Source organism: Siniperca chuatsi, linkage group LG18 (assembly GCF_020085105.1).
Source record: "Siniperca chuatsi isolate FFG_IHB_CAS linkage group LG18, ASM2008510v1, whole genome shotgun sequence".
NCBI classification, from domain to species: Eukaryota; Metazoa; Chordata; class Actinopteri; order Centrarchiformes; family Sinipercidae; genus Siniperca; species Siniperca chuatsi.
In genome coordinates, this window is record NC_058059.1 from 20,988,624 (window position 1) to 21,010,007 (window position 21,384).

Consider the following 21,384-nt stretch of genomic DNA (forward strand, 5'->3'; position numbering starts at 1 on the left):
TGCTCAAGAGTCTTGCCAATGATTTTAAAAATACATGAAGGCAATGACTCTATATTAACATGTACTTATTCATTTCTGGTGACATATTCAGGAATGAGCAATCATGTTTACCAACTTCACAAGTCAGAGGACAAAAGAAATAACAATTTTAAAAATGATTTTACTCACTTCTCACTTCATCTGTGTAATTGTTTTCTATTATTTAGTCACCTTTATGTCAACTCTTGTAAAGCCTCTCTTCCACTGGCTTCTGTAACCCAATAGGTTTTTTTGCTAAAAGGGTTTTATTTGTATGTTAATCTGAAATATGTTCCTAGGGTTTTATGTCCAGATTCCAAATACCAGATAAATACCAATGGGGACCTTCATTGTTGCATGTCATACCCCCCTCTCTCTGTGCCCCATGTTTTCTGTCACTAACATATAATGGCAAATGGTCCCTAAAATAATTTTAAAACGTGACAATTTACTTGGATAGTACAATTCTAAAACTGCAATTAAATTTATTTATTTTTTGGCCACTAGGGCACAGAAATATTCCAAAACGAGCTGACAGACATACATATTAACACCCTATAGAGTTGGTATAGCCAACATGTTAGCAAATGGTTGCCTATGTACACATCCAAGAGACACACAGTCACATTAGAATTAATTTGGAGATGTGTTTGTGTATGTATTCACTCTCTTCATAGCTCTGGTTTGGTGTCCGCCAACTCCTGAGAAAAATATCTGGGCTCTTTAGCTGTTAGATGTTCCACTTTCTTCACCAACTTTCTGTCTGTTGTTTGGTGCTGGGCAGGTAGCGTACAGTGGGTTTATCAGAGCTTGTTTGCTGAAAACAGCTGCCTGTTGCTGCTGGAAACAGTGAGATCGTACCATGTAGTCGATGTGCCGTAAAACCAAAACTATGAGCCAAAGCCTCTTATGTTCTTTGCGAATTTGTCACTACTAATGACCCTTTTCACATTAAAGTCATATGATTCATTGTTAATCTAGAAAATATTAATTAGAGAAGCTTCAATTAAGATAAGTTGCAGATTATTTTGTTTTCAGTCAATAACATCCCTAAACACTGTTAAAAAGAGTTGTTCAAAATTTACTATCCAGTAAATAGTAATAATAAAAGTAATAGTAGATGTCCATTTATCTTAGAATATATGGGCCAAAACCTCAAAAACCTGTTTTAGCTTTAAAGTAAAGGCCAATAAATGAAAAGCCGTTCACCCGAAAACACACTCAACTACAGGCTACAGAGGCTAGCTAGCAGAGGGGGCAGAATATACGTTCTTCACGGTATATAACACACAAATTGGTTAGCTCACCTTCACATCAGCCTTCTCTAAAACATGATATGCGGCTGGCAATATTTCTTCAGTGACTCTGGACCAAATTTACATACTTGCTCACAGCAGCCCACAATTCTGCACCAGATAACCTGTTGTGCGTTTTGACTGACATTTGGATGAGTAGACTATAATGAGGCTTAAACAAATATCTTCTTGAAGTTTATTTGGGGTTTTTTGTTTTTATATATAGCACATATTTTTGTTCTTTTCAGAACACTCTTGCTTGACACTCACAAACAAACAGAAGGTAAATGCTTTTTACTATACAAAGTCGATTCAGTCTTCGCATTTTCTGTCTAATAATTCCAATCTAAAACGGACACTGAATCTAACTGCCCTCTCATCATAAACAATCAGCCTACTCCTGTCCTTACTTGTTATTCATTCCGTCAGTCAATAAGAATCAGAGAACGATTTGAGAGTTTCATTATGCTACACAGCAGTGAGTGATGAAATAACTGATGGAGCATGTGAGTGAATGAATAACATGAGTGAGAAATAAACAAATGAGTGAAACAAAGGAAACAGTCTGTGTGGGAGGGAGGAGAGAAGAGATCACGGTTAGGATTGAGAACAGATCTTGGAGGCAATAAAAGCACGTTGATATATCAACCTGTAACTATTGGTTTGTTTTTCAGCAGACGCACACACACATTTGTACTTCTATATTTGTGAGGACCCACAGTGACAATAATGCATTCCTTACCCCCTCACCCTAACCTAAAACGAATTCTAACCTTAACTCTAAAACCGAGTATTAACCCTCAAACAGCCTTTGGCAGAAGTGAGGATCCGATAAAATGTCCTCACTTTCCAAAAATGTCCCCACTTTCCAAAAATGTCTAATTTGCAAAAATGTCTTTCATTTCCAAAAATGTCCTCACTTTCCAAAGATTGTGCTTAATTTCCAAAATGTCATAATTTTCCCAAACTGGCATCACTTTCAAAAAATGTCTTAACCATGCCAAAATGTCCTCACTTTCCAAACTTCAAAAAATCTCCGTCAAATTGGTCCTCACAAAGACAGAAATATGTGCTTGGCTAACAGCTGTTCTGAATCACCCCCTCACCGGTTTGGAGGGGTTGTCCCCCCCACCCCCTGGGGTGTCTTGGGGGTGGCGTGTGCGTGAGGAATGGGGGATGCTGTCTTTGCTGATGTGTCCTGACTCAGCTATGTCCACCCCGCTGTCCTCACTGAGGGTCTGGCCACTGTCTGACAGCTGAGACAGGGCGCCACCTGAGGGCAAACAGGCAGACGTGATGATGGGAATCTCAACATACTATACATTGTTTGGCCTTTAAATCCTATTGTATGAAAGCAATCCAACACTTTATTGGTTTTACACTTTTACTTCAACTCTGCGAGCTTTCTTGAGTTTAGTGGAATATTGAAACAAATAGAGCGATCGTCTGTACTTTAAGATGCTGTCAAGTTAAACTGCACTGCAAAAACAAAAAAAACCCCAACAGATTTTTAGATTTGGTCTAAAAAAGATCTGATTTTAAGATGTAATACAAGATTAAAAGCTTATTAAGATTAGTGATGTTTTGCATGCAGTGGCAATCGTACACAGTGTTCTGTGTAATTGCTCATTTAAGCACATTAAGCCCAAGTAAATACATATTTGGAGAGATTATACATACGATATTTATACACATCTTCTTCATAACTGAAACTGCACATGTCCTAATTTTATTGCTGACAGTGACTATTAGCAAGCCTCAGAACCTGGCCAGTCTCAGCAAATGAATCCCAACTGTAGTACCTAATCTGAATGTTTCATAATCACTACAAATACTTAAAAGAAAAAGTTAGGTGAGAAATACTACATTTTGTATTTCAAAGCTTATACATCATCAGAAAATTTCTCGCCAATTCTGATTAATTATTTAACTCATTTATGAAGCAGAAATGCAAAATGCTGCTGCTTATCTATGACTTACATCATTGTAAATGGAATATTTATGACTGTTGGTCAGACAAAAGAAGCAGTTTGAAGATGCCAATTTGAGCTCTGGGATATTGTGATGGGCATTTTTCACTATTATTTTCAGACATTTTATAAATTAAACGACTAAACAATTAATTTGAAAAAGATGTTACAGATTAATCAATAACTTAAAATAATAATTAGTTGCAGCCCTACATGTGCAGGTTATTAATTTGAGGACACAAACGACCAAAATGTGACATGTCGGGTCCGTACATTTTACTTCCAGAGGTCTGTGTCCTCACCTCGAGCTTGGGGCAGCGGCCGCACCTCGTTGAAGTCGGGCTCTGCGTTGGGCCTGTGAACCTCCACGGTAACAAACTGTTGTTTAGAACCAGGAGAGGAGGCTTTGGACATGGACGCTGGCTTAAGAGGCAGAGAAGGGGGAGGAGGAGGAGCAGGGAGTGGAGGTGGAGGTGGAGGTGAAGGAGAGGGGGCTGCAGGTTTGGTGCCTCTGCTGGGGGACTGGACCCTGGGGAAAGGGCCAATGTTGTGCTGGGTGACCAAAGACAACTGAGCAGATGTTATTTGTTCTTTCTTTGAAGGTACTGAGGGATTTCTCTTTCTGATGGCCGCGTAGTCCCGAGACGGGTCCCTGGGATGTTCTCGTTTGTGGTGTAGTGAGGGCGAGGCGGGGGCATGCCCTGGGTCTTTGCTGTGGTTGGGAGAGGTCGGGGCTGTGAAGTACAAGCCTGAGTGGGAGGATTCGGACGAGGGGCATTTGTTGAGCTGATCTCGTCTACTTGTGTGCCTCTGCACCCCTGGTGGGGGCGGAGGCTTGAAGGAGGGGGGAGATTCAGCTGTGGTGGACTGTACGTCGTCCTGAAGTGAAAGGATATATTCATCATTGATTAGGAGTGTAACAATGTATTATGGCACAATATACCGCAATACAAAATGTGACCGTACTGTATGCATTATTAATCTCATCAGCTCTTACGCTGAATATGTACAATTTTTTCTTTGCATAAATTAAATGCCAGAGGGTGTAATATTATTTGATCCATTAACACTGTCAAGTTTTGACTTATTGTATAAAAATATTCACAAGCTTAAAGTCCTAAGAAATGTCCTGGCTTTTTGCCCTTTTTTTCAGTTTGCGCCAGAAATGTTTAATTAGGATTTGTGGCAAAAGTTTTGAGAATGTTACTCCATTTACCCTGTTAGAGGTATTACTTATTTACTTATTTACATTTTAGTTGTATGTAGATAAAGATCTGCCGGGTCGCGTCACCCCTTTTCTCACTTACTAGAGGTACAGTAGTTTTGGTTTTATTTGTCCAGGTTTTGAGATATCTGTCTCTGAGTTTTCAGCTGCCACACCAATACAATGGAGGTGAATGGAGTTTAATTTGTGGTAGTCACAGCATTAAAAAATGACACTTGACTAACAATTGACTAACAATTCAATAGCAACATGTCTTTCCAGGAACAATGTCCCAATTACTCTGGATGAGCCACAGAAAACTGTCAACAGTTTTCACTCTACATTCTTCCGAAGAAATACTATGAAAACTGTTCACAGTGAGGTGTGTGGATTTTCCAGAACAACAGGGACACTTATTTTGGAAATAAGCGTTGTTATTGAATTTTTTTACATGTAATTTTTCAATGCTGTGAGCACCACAAACAAAATGCCATTAGAGGTAAAGGAGAAAATATGTTTTTGGTAATTTGGGTGAAACGACCCTTTAAGAAATTGAAAAAAAAAAACAAATTGCAGATTTTACATCAAAAGTGGAAAAAATAAGGAATTTTACAGTCACAGTTTTTGTTTAACTGCCAACTTTGAACCCTATATCGTGTATTGTAGTGAAAAATGAGCTGACTGTATGGTTACACCCCTGATTTATAACATCCAGAGGTACATTCAAAATCAAAGTTTAAATCCACTGTTTGCATTCTTTCCTCACGATTCTCACCCATTTCCACTCACACAACTGTATTAGACACCTGTTTAACCACTGCCCCAGATTTAGGGACAATAACAGCCGACTTGAAGACGTTTAACACATCCAACCCAGGTTGAACACGTCGCTGCTTGTCGGTTTGATTCTGCTGGTATCCTGTGTTTTAAGGTAAGAGAGCTCAAACAAAAACTGAACAGTGGAATGAACAACACTGAGACATGAGTGGCTCACTAGTGCATGGAAAAAAACATAAAATGAGTGTAAAAGAAAGTTTACAAAAGAAAAGTAAGGTATGATTTGAGTGGCAGGTAGCCTTGGATGAGGACAGACTAAAAGCTTTCTCCTCGACCTTCCTTTTGTCTCCTGCTGTTCAGAATAAACAAATGAGACCTCTTGATATCTCTTGTTGCTTTGGAAACTGCAATATATATATATATATATATATATATATATATATATATATATATATATATATATATATATATATATATATATATATACACACACACACATATATGGTGTGAAAAAGTGTTTGCCCCTTCCTGATTTCTTTTTTTTTTTTGCATGTTTGTCACACTTAAATGTTTCAGATCATCAAACAAATTTACATATTAGTCAAAGATAACACAAGTAAAAACAAAATGCAGTTGAAGTGAAGGTTGTTATTATTAAGGGAAAACAAAATCCAAACCTACATTGCCCTGCGTGAAAAAGTGATTGCCCCACCTGTTAAAACATAACTGTGGTTTATCACACCTGAGTTCAATTTCTCTAGCCACACCCAGGCCTAATTACTTCCACACCTGTTCTCAATCAAGAAATCACTTAAATAGGACCTGCCTGACAAAGTGAAGTAGACCAAAAGCTTCAAAAGCTAGACATCATGCCGAGATCCAAAGAAATTCAGGAACAAATGAGAAAGAAAGTAATTGAGATCTATCAGTCTGGAAAAGGTTATAAAGCCATTTCTAAAGCTTTGGGATTCCAGCAAACCACAGTGAGAGCCATTATCCACAAATGGTGGTGAACCTTCCCAGGAGTGGCCGGCCGACCAAAATTACCCCAAGAGCGCAGCGACGACTCATCCAAGAGGTCACAAAAGACCCCACAACAACATCCAAAGAACTGCAAGCCTCACTTGCCTAGGTTAAGGCCAGTGTTCATGACTCCACCATAAGAAAGAGACTGGGCAAAAATGGCCTGCATGGCAGAGTTCCAAAACGAAAATCACTGCTGAGCAAAAAGAACATTAAGGCTTGTCTCATTTTTGCCAGAAAACATCTTGATGATCCCCAAGACTTTTGGGAAAATACTTTGGGGACTGACGAGACAAAAGCTGAACTTTTTGGAAGGTGTGTGTCCCATTGCATCTGGCGTAAAAGTAACACCACATTTCAGAAAAAGAACATCATACCAATAGTAAAATATGGTGGTGGTAGTGTGATGGTCTCGGGCTGTTTTGCTGCTTCAGGACCTGGAAGACTTGCTGTGATAAATGGAACCATGAATTCTGCTATTTACCAAAAATGGACTGTACTTGTATAGCGCCTTTCTAGTCTTCTGACCACTCAAAGCGCATTCACCCCATTCACACACTGATGGCAGAACTGCTTATCAGTACAAAGAAACTAACTAATCATTCACACACACTAAGGCACATACACGAAGGGAGCAATTTGGGGTTCAGTGTCTTGCCCAAGGACACTTCGACTGAGGAAAGCCGGGATCTAACCGCCGACCTTCCGATTGCTGGAGACCCGCTTTACCACTAAGCCACAGCCGCCCCCGCTCTGATCTGTTTGTCCCCGATCTGTTTGTGATCTCAAGCTGAAACGAACTTGGGTTCTGCAGCAGGACAATGATCCAAAACACACCAGCAAGTCCACCTCTGAATGGTTGAAGAAGAACAAAATGAAGACTTTGTAGTGGCCTAGTCAAAGTCCTGACCTGAATCCTATTGAGATGCTGTGGCATGACCTTAAAAAGGCAGTTCATGCTCGAAAACCCTCCAATGTGGCTGAATTACAACAATTCTGCAAAGATAAGTGGGCCAAAATTCCTCCACAGCGCTGTAAAAGATTCATTGCAAGTTATTGCAAACGCTTGATTGCAGTTGCTGCTGCTAAGGGTGGCCCAACCAGTTATTAGGTTTAGGGGGCAAAGGCCTGGGTGTGGCTAGAGAAATGGAACTCAGGTGTGATAAACCACAGTTATGTTTTAACAGGTGGGGCAATCACTTTTTCACACAGGGCCATGTAGGTTTGGATTTTGTTTTCCCTTAATAATAACAACCTTCATTTAAAAACTGCATTTTATGTTTACTTGTGTTATCTTTGACTAATATTTAAATTTGTTTGATGATCTGAAACATTTAAGTGTTACAAACATGCAAAAAAAAAAAAAAAAAAAAATCAGGAAGGGGCCAAACACTTTTTCACACCACTGTATATATGTGTGTGTGTATATATATATATATATATATATATATATATTTTTTTTTTTTTTTTTTTTTTTTCTTAAACCTTTAGGTGGAATATAGTGATCAGCTTCTACTCTGCTCTTTCCACACAACAAAGAAAAGATGAAGACAGGCTACACCAGCACTTACTCTCACAAAGCTCTACTTCTCTTTCTTTCTCTTGTTCTCATTTGGTGCAAACACTTGTTCCACTCCACCTCAGTCTACAATACAAAGCCTGCAGGTCAAAAATGATTATCTTCCCACCCCTCCTCACTTCTCCCCTGTGTCGCATCCATCTTTATCAGGCCAAAGCAGGGGCTGTGCCTGCCTGCCTGCCTGCCAGGCTCACCAGAGAGACGTCGGTCAGCAGCGTGTTCAGACTCTCCGGAGGAACGTCCTTATTACTCTCCACCATGCTGTCGTTCTGAGAGATGCAGGAAAGAAATGGAGGAAGAGGGACGTGAGGTGCAGAGGTGAAAGAGAAAGAAGGGAGGGTGAAAGAGAGCAAAGACAGAAAAATATAAAGGGAGGAGGAAGAAGAGAGCAATTAAAGTAAGAGAGAGAGAGAAAGCTTATGAGCAGATGTTAAACACAGATGTGTGTTTGTCCCAAAACAAATGCCAAATTAGATTTGGTGGATGTTCCCAACTCCTAGAAAAAAGGAAAGACGTCAGTGTGTGTTCGCATTTGCATGCCAATCTCAAAGTTTAAAAGGAAGGCAAGCAAATAAGGCATGCACACACACATACACACACACACACACACACACACACACACACACACACACACACACACACACACACACACACTCACTCGCACACAGATAAAATGTCTTTCTCCACAAGCTAAACACACATGTTGTGAAATCAATAAAGAATCATCAGCTCAGTTCAAAGCAGGATTTGGCAGCTCAAACCCACCGGCATGGTGGAGAGGAGGTAATTTGCGGCAGATTTGTGAGCGATTTCAGAGCAGAGGAGCTGAGTTCAGAGAAACGTTGCCCTTCATTTAACTCTGCCACTAAACCAAAACAAAAGCCCCATCTATTCAGCTTAATTACCCCACATTGCTGTACGGGGAGCACTTACAGACAATTTATTTATCACAAGAGTCAATCGACTTTCTACATCCGGAGACGCTGCTCTGCACCGTAAGCACTCAGAGCGCACTGCGTTTGTGTGTATGTACGATCGTGTTCATCCACAGCTACCATCCACAGAGTGTGTGTGTGTGGAAGCATGTGTGTCTCATTCTACCCAGGAATGATATTAGGCAATTCTGCAGAACATGAGTTACATTCAGTTTAAATGCAGGAAGTAGCGTAATGTTTATGTAGTGTGGTGAAAAATAACAGCATAGAGGCGACTTATAACATGTTTGACTGCTGGGATCAGACGAAACTATTTCAGCTCAGTAATTCCCAGATTTGACAGATGTGGTGCATCGTGAATGAAACTCAGGTTTTGGGCAGAAAAATCTGTCACAATTTTTGCCCCTTCTCTTGCCTAGTTTGACAATGTCTATGACATGCTCCGTCCCGTGACTCTTTGGATGCCACGGTTGTTGACATATCTGATCCTGGAGGTCTGTTCTTGTCTCCCTCTGTTGTCCCTGTTGACAGACTGCAACCTTTAACTGGTTCTACATGTAGTCTGACATATCTCTCAGCTAAGTCACAGCAGGAATTTAAGGCGCCATGATCACCTAAACTGACACAGTCACCATCTTTAACGACAAATGTTGTGCAATCCAGGCCGAGCACGTCGAACTGGGCTGAACTTACAGCTCTGATTAATTTTCTCTGAGAAGCAGCAAATGACTCAAGAAGAGAATGACAGGATCACAGATGTTAAACTGCATTGGAACAGTAGAAGCAATTGTGATTTCAAACACTATTGATCTGCCCACAGATGGCTGATTGTGGAAGGTGTTTTGTGGCACCTGACGGCCTTGCAGTGTTTGGTCTGGTCGGGGCTGCGTTCAGAACTAAAATAGGACTGTGTTTAAAAAAAGCTATTTGCCGCATTGGTGTTGTAGAGTTTGAGTAATACTCTAGATCCATGAGTTTAAAAGTGAATAAGATGTCAAAACACTGCAGAATGGTTTGTAATACAATGAGACAGAATTTTACAACACTGGAAAATTATCACACCTGCAATCATTTTATTGTTCATCACAACAATTGCAGGGTAAACAGTAGGATTACGGTATTCTACTGTAACGTGCCTGTACTTAATCTAATTTGGTCTGTCAACACAGAAGTATTGTGTTTTCACAACGCGTCTCAGACACATAATTAATGTTGGCTGTTTCTTTAGGCTTTTTGAAAGTAGTTTAAGTTGCCCAAACTTAACCATATCTCAACCATACTGTAGTTGACATCCACAGATATTAGTAGGAATAATCTGATAAAAAAACTTGATCTGAGGTTTTGCAGAATCATCCAACATTATGTTTGGCCAGCGGGTGAGTATTCTAGCTGCAACTGTGCTCGTGTGTGTCTATCACCATAATGTGTGTATTTGTGTACAGCATGTGTGCGCACATGCATTGGTATGCAGTTAACTATATACCTGGCTGTGAGTACTGTTCAGAAATCCGGTGTTGTTATCCTCCCAAACCCACCCAGCTCTCTAATCTGCTTAACACAGCAGTGGTAGCAGTCACCCTTGGGTCCAAAACAGCACACACACACACACACACACACACCCACACTCTCTCTCTCACACATGTAAATGTCGCTTCCCGGTGGGGAAGGGAGGGGTGGACAGAAAGGCAGAGAAAACCCATCTGAGGCATCTGAATGGGGAAGGACTGTTTGGTGGAAAAATCTGCAGACAGTCAACAGCTTATCTCCACTGTCAGCTTAGACACTGTGTGTATGTGTATATGTGTGCATAAATGTGTGGACATCTGGGCAATCATCTTCATCCACAGCCAAACACTTGGATGCTGACACATTTACTACATACTAACACATTTAGTTTTGAATTGTTGGCACATGTGTAAACTGAACTGAACAAAAACCTTCTCAGCAAACTACAGCTATGATCAGAAACATAAACAGAGCAGATGGGGAGGGTTGGTTGGGGCAGTTGTCTCCCAATTTAAAATAAATCCTGATCAAATAAAAATGAATCCGGTATGTGTCACTACAGGGTGTTTCTCTAAACGGCTAAGCCAAGTTAATGTGCTTTGCTGTAGTGAAGAAGCACTGAATTGCATATCAGGAACAATAGTTTCCTCTGAGGAGGGGCTACAGGACGTCACTGTATATTCAGCTGAAGTGTAGGTTAAATGAACGGAATGTAATGTGTCTATCCACTGGTTTTTGTGTACATGAAAAGATATAGAGTTGAAAGACCAGAGATTAATGTACATTCCTCACTATAGATACTGTATACATGAAGAGACACAAATGTGTCTTAGGTAGGAAGAAGGAATAATAATAATAATAAATCAATTGTATATAATACTTTTCAATATACTCAAAAACGCTTTACAAGATAAATAGAACAATCAAGATAAAATATACTAAACGGATAGCAAAAATGCCCTGATGTATCAGAGTTACTGCTGCTCAATTAATTAGCCTCAAGATGACTAATTAGCTTTAATTAGTCATCTTGTCACATCCTCTTGAATTTTCATAAAAGGAAGCGGATTCCCAATTAAAAAAAATGCTCAAAACTTGTGCAACATTTTAACAGAAATATAACTAATCTTTATGATTTTACTGAAAATACCCAGAAGGATCAATTTTAAGATGGATAATTTTAATAAAATGTCAATTAAAAAGTTTCCTGCTGCAGCAGAGGGAGCCCCTGGTTGAATTATTTTCTGGGCAAAATATATGCAATACCCAACACCCCAGCTGATTTTCATGATGTCCATCCAGAGACTTCCTGTTCAGTCACAACATAGTCTATTAGGACTGCTGATCATTAGGACTGTGGCGAGACTACACTTCTTGTCCAAATCAAGGTAGAGAAAGAAAAAACAAGATAGAAGAAAAACACTGCAAACAAATTCACTGCAAAACCACAAACCAAGGTGAGAGTCATGTTCGTGTGTCTGGTACACATCTGCCCAGAGGGAACTTTACATCTCTTTGTTTAGTGTGTATCCTGTAAGTGTGGATTTGTGTTGGAAAGCATTCATCACTTTCAGTAGCGATTCCTACCTCCATCATATCTATCAGCCAGAGCAGCCTTTCCTACAGAGGGTGAGAGGGGGGAGGTTTTTGGGGTGAGGTGGAAGTAAGGGGGGTTATTGAAGTGGAAGAAAAACACAACCTATCAAATATCAGCCGAAAGACTTTTCAGTCTCAACAGGGAGGCATTGAAACATGTCATTGTTCAGCCAGACAAAGTCCACACCAGAGCGGGATCTTTTCTACATCTGTTATAATCCATGGAAATACATCACAATACACTCTCTGCTTCTGTCTCTCTCACACACACACACACACACACACACACGCACACACACACACACACACACACACACACACACGGACAACAATAAGGAAGAGTGAGTGGACAACCAAACATAGAAGGAACCATTCACAATCCAAACAGGCAGACAGCGAGAAAAATGAAACAGCAACACTCAAATTTGTACCAGAATGAAATCTCAGAGAAATTACATTTTCAACCGAAGAATATCCAGATCTGGACACATTATATGGTACCAACCACACAATAATTCTCACATAAAAAAGAAAAAGAAAAACTGCCCATCTCAACTTGAGGAGTACACATTAAATCGGGGATAGCCAGGTAATTATCCAACTAATAAACCCCGCCTACCCGTGCAGAGCTGAGGGTGGTGTTGGTCATGAAGCTGGCTGAAGACGAGGTCAGGGTGTCTGGGTATGACACAATGGACAGGGAGTCTGGTTGGACTGCCGTGGCTCCAGCTGTCCCCTGTCGCGCCTTCAGAGCCTGAATTTCACGTCGCAGCACCAGGCCGTCAAAATGCTCCAGGTCCTGTGGGGTGACCAGGCCTCGCACCTCTGACAGCAGAGAGAACTGAGGGGAGGCAAAGGTATGATGTAACAGACCTAAGATGAACCTTAAATCAGGACTGAATCACTGGTACTTTTGAAATGTTTAGATTAAAATAAATTCTGGAAGAAGAAGAGAAATGTGTGCATTTATACTTTATAACCAGTTAATGCTCAGTATCAAACTTTTTGGTGCAAACAAGTTAAAAATATTTCTTTTTAAAATATAAATGTGACGGCTTGATGAAGTAGCAGTGAAGGTCCGATTTATGGGCTTTTGCCATTCATTCTGGCCTAAATTGTACTAACTTTGGTTTCATCATCATCGTTCATCATCATTAAACTGAGTTGTACTCATTCATGCTGCAATGCTGGTATGATAAAGTTTAAATTTCCCACAAAATGTATCAAACACTACTCTTATTTTAGATTAAAATTAAACCAAAAACAACCCATCCATTAAGTGAGTTGTACAGTAGCTGTAAATACAGCACACGGTTGCGAGAAAAGCTTTCTGTGGGTGTATGATGCAGCAGTGCACTTGAGAAATTGGAAATGAAATGCCTTTGATTTATTGTGTTTTTTAAATAAGGTGAACTACTGCAGCAGACTGTGAGAAAATCAAGAGACTTTTAAGAGCCGGGGAGGAAGGAAAAACAAAACAGAACTATAAGCATCGGCAAAAAGCCTGGGCGTAAATCTCAGAAGGGCTCAGAAAACCTCAATTTAAATCTTGCAGCAATCACACACACAGACTGTGTGTACAGAGTCCTGCATAACGGACATCGATTTTCTTTTGATCTTTTTCTTTCCTTTCTCAAACAAGCCTCCTCGGCCTTCACCTTTGCATGCGTGTTGAGCAGCTCGAACAACGCCACGACTAGCTGCTCCACACCGATGTGCCCGTCCCGGTACTCCTCCACGTAGTAGCCCATGGTCTGCCGCTCCGCCTCTGTCAGCAAGTGGCGCGCCTGCTCCTCCAGCATGGCCCGCGACTGGTTCACCAGGCTGGACAGGGTCACCTGTGAGCCCGCCACGCCTTTATAAAACCCAGGCTGGTGTAGGTGGAGGAAAGGAGAAGAAAAAGATAAGAGAAGGAGAAGACTTTTTTTTTTTTCATTGTTTGAAATGTGAGAGGTGAAGAACAGGTCAGGCAGAGGAATGGCAGTAGCTGTAATGTAGGATTTTATAGAGAAAAGGGAGAGGTGGCAAGGATGACAGTTTAGAGAAAGGTGAGGAAGGGATGGAGGAGTGAAAAATGAGAAAAGAATGAGGAGAACAATACAAAGAAAAGGAAGAGTGTTAGGAGTGAGGAGGTAGAGGGATTGTGGAGTAGGAGGGTGAAGAAGATGGGATGAGAAGGTTGTGAGAAAGAATGGGGGTGGGATCGGACGGGCAAGGAAGCAAAAATGAGCAAGGTGGAAAAGCGTCTGATGGAGAAGATGGAGAGAAGAGGATGTGGAGGAAGAGGAGAGGCATGACTGGAGGTGAAAACTGTAAGGACGACGGCGGTTGATGATGGAGGAGAACTCAGGAAGAGAAGGAGGGAGAAGTGACAGATAGGGAAGAAAGAGGGGCGATAGAGGGAGATAACCGCAAAGACCCAGAGGTGACGGAGGAGCAGGAGGAGGGTTAGAGAGGAGACAAAGGCAGGAAACAGATCAGGGCAGACAGAAAAAGAACAAGAACATAAATTACACCCACATACACTGAACTAACCATCAGTCCTTTCATCCGAAATGTATAAATTATCATCCTTCTTCCTGCTGTCCTATCATCATCCATTATCATTAATGCGTTGTGGCACTAACACTACAGCTTGCAGCAGGGCGGAAACTGTGCCATTCACACATGTGGGTGGCAGTTTTTTGTTTTTCTCTTTTACAGCTTTCATATCTATCTCCGGTGAGCCAGTTGCCTTCTCTGCCAATCAGAAGGACGACACTCTGGCACTTCAGAAACTGATGAGCTGCCAATATCACTTCTCCGCTCCATATCTGCTCCTTTTTTCTCTCTCTGCCTGTTTCTTTTCTTTTCTAAGTTATCTGCTCGCTAGCATGCAGCTTGTCTTTAATTAACTCCTTAATCAAAGACACCACTTCAAAGTCACAGCTTCAGGGTCTGAGTCTGCCTGCGATTGTACGAGACAGAAACAGGAGGAAGAAACAGGCCCGGCGTCGTCTTCCCCTCCTCCTCCTTCACTCTCTGCCTTCCCCCTCATCCTCAATATTGCCCGCACTCGTCCATCGGTATCATCAGCAGTAGTTGTCCCGGGGTCCTGGTCTAAGCAGAGCCAAAAACTGCTTAATGCCCAAGGTGAACTCTGTCGCTACCCTGCCTGAATCTTAATCACCTCAATGCTTAGCACAAAAATTTCTCTAAAGCATCCGTGTCCCGGTTACTTAACTCAAGGGCGGCATGGAGTGAACCGATGGGACCACACGAGGCATGTGAGCAGTCAGACTGTCTCTAGCAGTCGTATTAGAGGGCAGATTGGCACTTGAGGGAGCTAATGAAATCGGTCGTCACTCAACTGGAGTGGAACACCTGCAGTCTCCTGCTAATGAGGTCTGCTCGAGAAAGCGACGCATGAGGACGGAGAGAGGGTGCTTTTACTGTAAGAGCACGATTTTACAGTTAATGGACATCCGGTAACGCTGGTCCGTTTGTTGGACCCGGTCCATCACTGAGGTCACTCTCTGGCTGGGTTTGTTAAATGCCAGATAAGCTTATTGGCCCTTTTATCGCAGTGACCAACAACAACAACAACCATCGTCGACATCCAATCGATAAAGAGCTAATCAGATACAGCCGGATCAAAAACTGGCTTAAGTTAAGACCTGAAAATGTCACACGCCTTATCTCTGCTCTGGCCAGACTCCATGTATTTTCCAGTAGATATGAGACTATTCTCTGTTTTGTTGAATCACACCTCCATTAGTCTCAACATCAACTTTATTTTTATTATTAACTTTCCCTGCACTCTGCTGCTGTCAGGGTCACACTGTACAGCAGACTGCACTTCCACTGCACCTTACTTATCTGTAAACATAGCTCAGAATATCTCATCTAATGACTTTTTAGAAAAGGCTTCCTGAAAAACAACAAGCATCGCAAATGGCTGGCTGAGCTGCTGGGTTGAAGAGGCCCACATGGCTGTCAGAAACCTTTTTGTACCGACAACCATAGAACAAACGGGATGAATAACCCTGCTGGATTCAAGCAGGTTTCTAAATAAAATCTTCCATAAATGAAGTGGAAGAGTGACTCTGCTCGGTTAAAAAGATAGACAGCCTGTGTATGTGAGAGAGCGCTATGTAACGTTATCTCTGCTGGAGAGCCAGTTTCAATAACATTGTTCAGCAGAATGTAGCGCTATTGTCTATTCTTGAGATTTTAAAACTCCAAGCTCACTCCCTTGTGAACCTCTTCCTGTTTAGATAGATGTTGCCTAGCAACGCAAACAGCAGAAATTCTGGGGCTCAATTTCAGAGGAAAGCAAACAATATGATCTACTAAATAAATAAATAAGCATGTAAGCAAATAAATGACTAAAAATAAAATAAAGCTAATAACAATAGCAAATTATTAAAAAGTAAAATAATACAAAAAACTATATTATAAATGCTATGCTATATTTAATATATATATATTCAATAACTTGTAAAATTGCTACATTAATTGTTAATGAAACTAACTGGGCTGCAGCTCAGATTTTTTTGTACTGCTACAACTATCACTTGGACAGTGTATGTGATCAAGAAATCTGTTGAGTTCATTCTTGACCTTTGAAATAGTAGTTCTAAAAAAATAATCTTAACTCAAGGTACACTTAGTAGCTTTTTTCCAGAGCTTTCAACTGCATCTCACGGTCTTAATCAGCATCTGGAGTTTGCTCAGTTGTCATGGACATTACTCAGTGTCCAGTCAGTGGACAGCTGGGAAAAAGGAAATAATGGCCAACAAATAATGGCCAACAGTCACTCTATAAGTCTTCAACAAAAGTTTAGGGTTTGTGTATGTGTGGTTTTTTTCAGCTCTGTTCCCGTAACGACAGTCAGTAAAATTCAATTCTTGAAGATTTCCTTGATTTCTCATATCCCTGCACTCTTTCTGTGTCTATAAACTAAATGTGGACATTATTTTTCCTCACAGGGAGTTTAAGCCCTTTTCTCTGAAAATAAAAACAGGTGGTGGAAAATCACTGGAAAAGAAAGAACAGGAAAGATTGCCATGCCAACGCTATCAAAATCGATTGCACATGATGGTGGCACAGATTGTGTCTGACCTCTCAGGGCAGATCTTGGTATTAAAACCTGAGTCCTACAGAGAGAACAAGTGTGCCTCTGCCATGTTGTAATATTACAGTCTTAAAACCACCCAATTAAATTAGCTTCTCAGTTGCATCACTGATTCCCAGCTGACAGAAGTTAAAGGTCAACATGTAAACTTTATGAGGGTCTCTGCAAACTCGGGAAGACAACAGACACATTTACTACATCACTGGCACTCTCCACAATGAAGCTGACAGATACCTATATTCCTCGGGGCGACGGTGTTCTGATTTAATCACATTGCGAGCTATAATGCTCCTCCATTGTCCATCGTTGATAATAGTAACCACAAAAGAAGTGTGTTCAAGCCATGGAGTCAGATCCGCTTCTCGAGGCTCGCCAAGAAGTGAAATCGACCCTGCTCTTATCGCATTTAGGACTGCTAATCAACTTCATTGAGGTGAGAGATAGTGGAACAGTTTCTCTCAACCTTCTGTGCTTAAAATGTGTGTGTGTGTGTGTGTGTTATTTTGCTCAGAGTGGCCAAATCTGCTAAATTCTTTCATGCTTCAGAAAACGTATTAACAGCAACAGAATCAATACCTGTGACCGGATCAGAAATTCATGTTTTAGGCAATTACCTGATGCTCTTAGATGACTGATGACTTACATGACCTTATGGTTATAGGACGCATATAATATGTTGAACCACGACGCATCCTGCTGCTAATGATTGATAATATTTATTATACATTTTCCTAATTAGAGATAAGAGATAGAGATTATTTGTACACAATTGACGTGAATATTGAGATGTCCTGTTTAATTTTGTTTTAAATACAGCTGTAGACCGCACATTTCAAGTAGATTACAGTTAGTTAAAGCGGAACCATTTAACTAAGATATGCTTGATGTTTGAATAAACGTTAATTAAGAAAAGTAGTAGTGGTCTGTACAAAATTTCATTGCAATACATCCAATAGTTGTTGAGGTATTTCAGTCTGGACCAAAGTGGTGGACCGACTGACCGACACTGCTGTCCTTAGAGCCACGTTGCTAGCATGGCTAAAAACTGCAGTGCATGCATAACATGACTTGATATCATGTCAAGAACATACACAGGACTGCCATAAACTGAATGAATGTAATCTCACTGAAGCGGTACAGCACACATACAAGTAGTGGGGAAAAAAGTTATTTTTCTCGTGTTGAAACAATCTACTAGTTTTCCAAAACATGAAATGTCTTATATATATATATATATATATATATATATATATATATATATATATATATATATATATATATATATATATATATATATATATATTATAGTCACAAATGTTGCTATGCTATGCTATGTTACCAAGATGGCACCCGAGTGAACCAACATCTCTTTTACTTTTACAGGCACTATAAATCCTCAGGTCTGCAGGTTGTTATGGAGCTTGATCCCAGACGGGCTTCCCTGTCTGGTTTGATTTTAATTTGCAAGTGATGAATAAGAAGAAATGAGTTGAGTGACAGGATGTATCAACAGGAGGAATGCTGCCACATTAGACGGACAAACCCTCGCAGAAGCTGCTTTGGGTGAAACCGTTTCTTTCTTGTGTCAAGAGAACACGGGTTACACACTTCATAGGCAGCTTTTTTATTGTATGGATAGCTAACAAAACAAAAAACAAACAAAACAAAAAAACACTGAGAAGGCCTTGGTGTGAAGTATAATCATTACAAGCGTAACCCAGGACCTCCTCTGATTAAGCTGCCCTCTTTGATCCTGACTCACACACATTTGGTCACAGTATGTTCTATACTTCAAACCTGAATGAAATCTTTACAGCCTTGTGGTACAGTGAATATTTTTGTGTTCTGGATTTGGATTTGTGTGGCACAATTTACACCTATATACCTTTATTCCATTCAGGTCTGTGGGTTTCATTCTTACCACATTCCTTTAGTTCAGCCTCAACCTTGCTTTTCTTTGTAAGCGGTGGGTATCCAAATCCATTTTTATTGTTTGTTGTTTGTGCTATTTTATAAAACCTCTGGAAAATACGATAAGATTCCATCATGAATTGTGTATGCTAACAGGTGGATTTTATTTGGAGTGTACAAAAGTACCTCGCTACTGCAAAACAGAAGAATGAGAGAATTAAATGCGTCTTGTTTGCCAGATTGCTTTGGGAGGCATCGGTTTTTGAATTTGCTGGACTTATCTTGATGATAAAAGCAGAACATCTTCAAGTTCAGCTTGCTAGCTTTCAGTGTACCAGCAGTTTTTGAATTTAAGTAGTATATTTTTGAATGCCTTCAGGTTTCAGCAAGACCTTCTCAACCTTTTCAGTTTGGTTGTGTATGACTACTGTCTGTGCACTCCTGCTAACAAGATTTATGTTGTTATTTCTCTTGTATTGTTTTCATTGTCAGTACATCTATAATCAGTTGACTGACCGCTGGGCATCTCAACCCACTAAAATCCTGGTGTACCTTTACATTTAACTGACAACAGGCTCCAATAAGCAAATTAGGTTTGACTGACAAAAGCAATATTTACCCTCGTTATTTGCTGTAATACATTTTGTTGTCTCTCAAACAACATTCATTCGCTCTAGATCAGGGCCCAAATGGGGTCAGAGCAGAATTAATGATTGAGAATTGCTTTGTGACCTATCCTAATTAATTAGCTTATCGGTCTGGCTTGGCCTTTGGGCTGCAATTACAGGATGGAGGCAGAGAGGAGGGACGTGTTGCGAAGGACAGGCGATGTGACCGCTGGGATGCACTGAATCAACAGGCACCAGCCGAGACAGAGATGACAAGAGGATTCAGAAAATTCTAAGATGAACACAAACCCCTTAGCTCGTTTAAGCAGCACAATCACAGGCAGATCATTCTAAGAGAGATTAATATTTATGCTGAGGACGTGTTGACACAGTGTAAGGTTAGCAGTGGGGGTAGACTCTAAAAGAGGCTCTCTGGCTCACATGGAGGAGCAGCAGGGCTGTGAATTATCACCTCCCTCGCTGCTGCCTAGCTCAAAAGCCCTGCTGCCACATAGTTTCCCTCTTAATGCCCTCTCTCTCCCTCTGTTTCTCTGTGTGTCTCTCTCTCTCTCTCTCTCTCTCTCTCTCTCTCTCTCTCACACAGACACAGACACACACTATAATACATATACATTTGGACACAAGCACAGAGCAGCAGCCAGTCCACCTACATGCACTTAAGTTGTCTTGGCTTATTCTGAGCTTGTACACTTTGACACTCATAATAAAAATTCTTTCTTTCCTGCACCTTTATGCCTTCAAAGGGCACTTGGTGTTCTTACAAGCTTCTTGGGGATTTCTAGAGCTGCTGTAGCAAAGACTGATGGTTATGGCAGGGATTTGTGTTTTTATATTAAAGCACCTGAAGATTTAAATACAAAACATGGCCAAAAATATGTGGACACCCAAACAAAGTATGTGGACACCTGAACATTACACCCATAGATAATTGTTGAACATCTCATTCCATAAACAGGGGCAGTGTTTGCTGTCGTCATTGGTGTTCCAGTTCATCTCAAAGGTGTTGGAAGGGGTTGAGGTCAAGGCTCTGTGCACCCAGTTAAGTTCTTCCACACCAAACTGGGAAAACCATTTCTTTATGGACCTGGCTGTGTGCACGGAGGCATTGTCATGTTAAAACAGGAAAGAGTCCTTCCCCAGCTGTTGCACTATTGTCTAACATATCATTGTATGCTGTAGCATTAAGATTTACCTTCAGTGGAACTGAACTTCAGTGGGGCCCAAACCATAAAAAACAGCCCCAGACCAAATGTACACAAAAAAAGGTGTCCTAATATTTTAGGTTGGTAAATGAAACATCCTTAATTATAGATGAATAAAAGTTTAGTTGAAAAAAACTCAGCTGCTTCATCAGGACTGTGTGGTTACGGTTTGATCAGATTTTATTGGTAGCGTGTCTTGCTGGCAACACAAACAAGCAACCCAACAACAAACATCAGATTCTGATTCTTGCTTTGTTAAATTCTGACTGGTGTCTGAAAACTACCTTTTCCAACAGTCTAGGGTACAGACAAACAGAATAATAAATCTCTCATGTGAAATAACTAATATGGTTTTACATGTTGGACCCCATTTCTTCCCATTTGTTCTCCCCTCCTTGAACCGCCACCTTAACGTGGTGGAGGGGTTTGAGTACCCGAATGACCCTGGGAGCTATGTTGCCTGGGGCTGTATGCCCCTGGTAGGGTCACCCATGGCAAACAGGTCCAGGGTGACGGGTCAGACCAAGAGCGGTTCAGAAGACCCTTATGGATTATTTAAAATCAAGGCCAGTTACGTCGCCCGGATTGGCGCTACCGGGGCCCCACCCTGGAGCCAGGCCTG

General features: G+C 40.9%; 1 protein-coding gene across 2 annotated transcripts in view; it reads right to left on the minus strand.

Moving 5' to 3' along the window:
- Positions 1 to 21,384, minus strand: part of whrna (whirlin a) — a 143,490-nt gene that overhangs the window by 14,655 nt on the left and 107,451 nt on the right. The window contains exons 7-11 of one of the 2 annotated variants that reach the window (XM_044174409.1): positions 13,562 to 13,774; positions 12,523 to 12,744; positions 8,061 to 8,135; positions 3,586 to 4,162; positions 2,420 to 2,586 (exon numbers count right to left, since the gene is read on the minus strand). In XM_044174409.1, coding sequence (XP_044030344.1) covers positions 2,420 to 2,586; positions 3,586 to 4,162; positions 8,061 to 8,135; positions 12,523 to 12,744; positions 13,562 to 13,774 — 1,254 coding nt within the window. The remainder of the gene's footprint in view (positions 1 to 2,419; positions 2,587 to 3,585; positions 4,163 to 8,060; positions 8,136 to 12,522; positions 12,745 to 13,561; positions 13,775 to 21,384) is intronic. The other variant, XM_044174410.1, reaches the window with a different exon arrangement.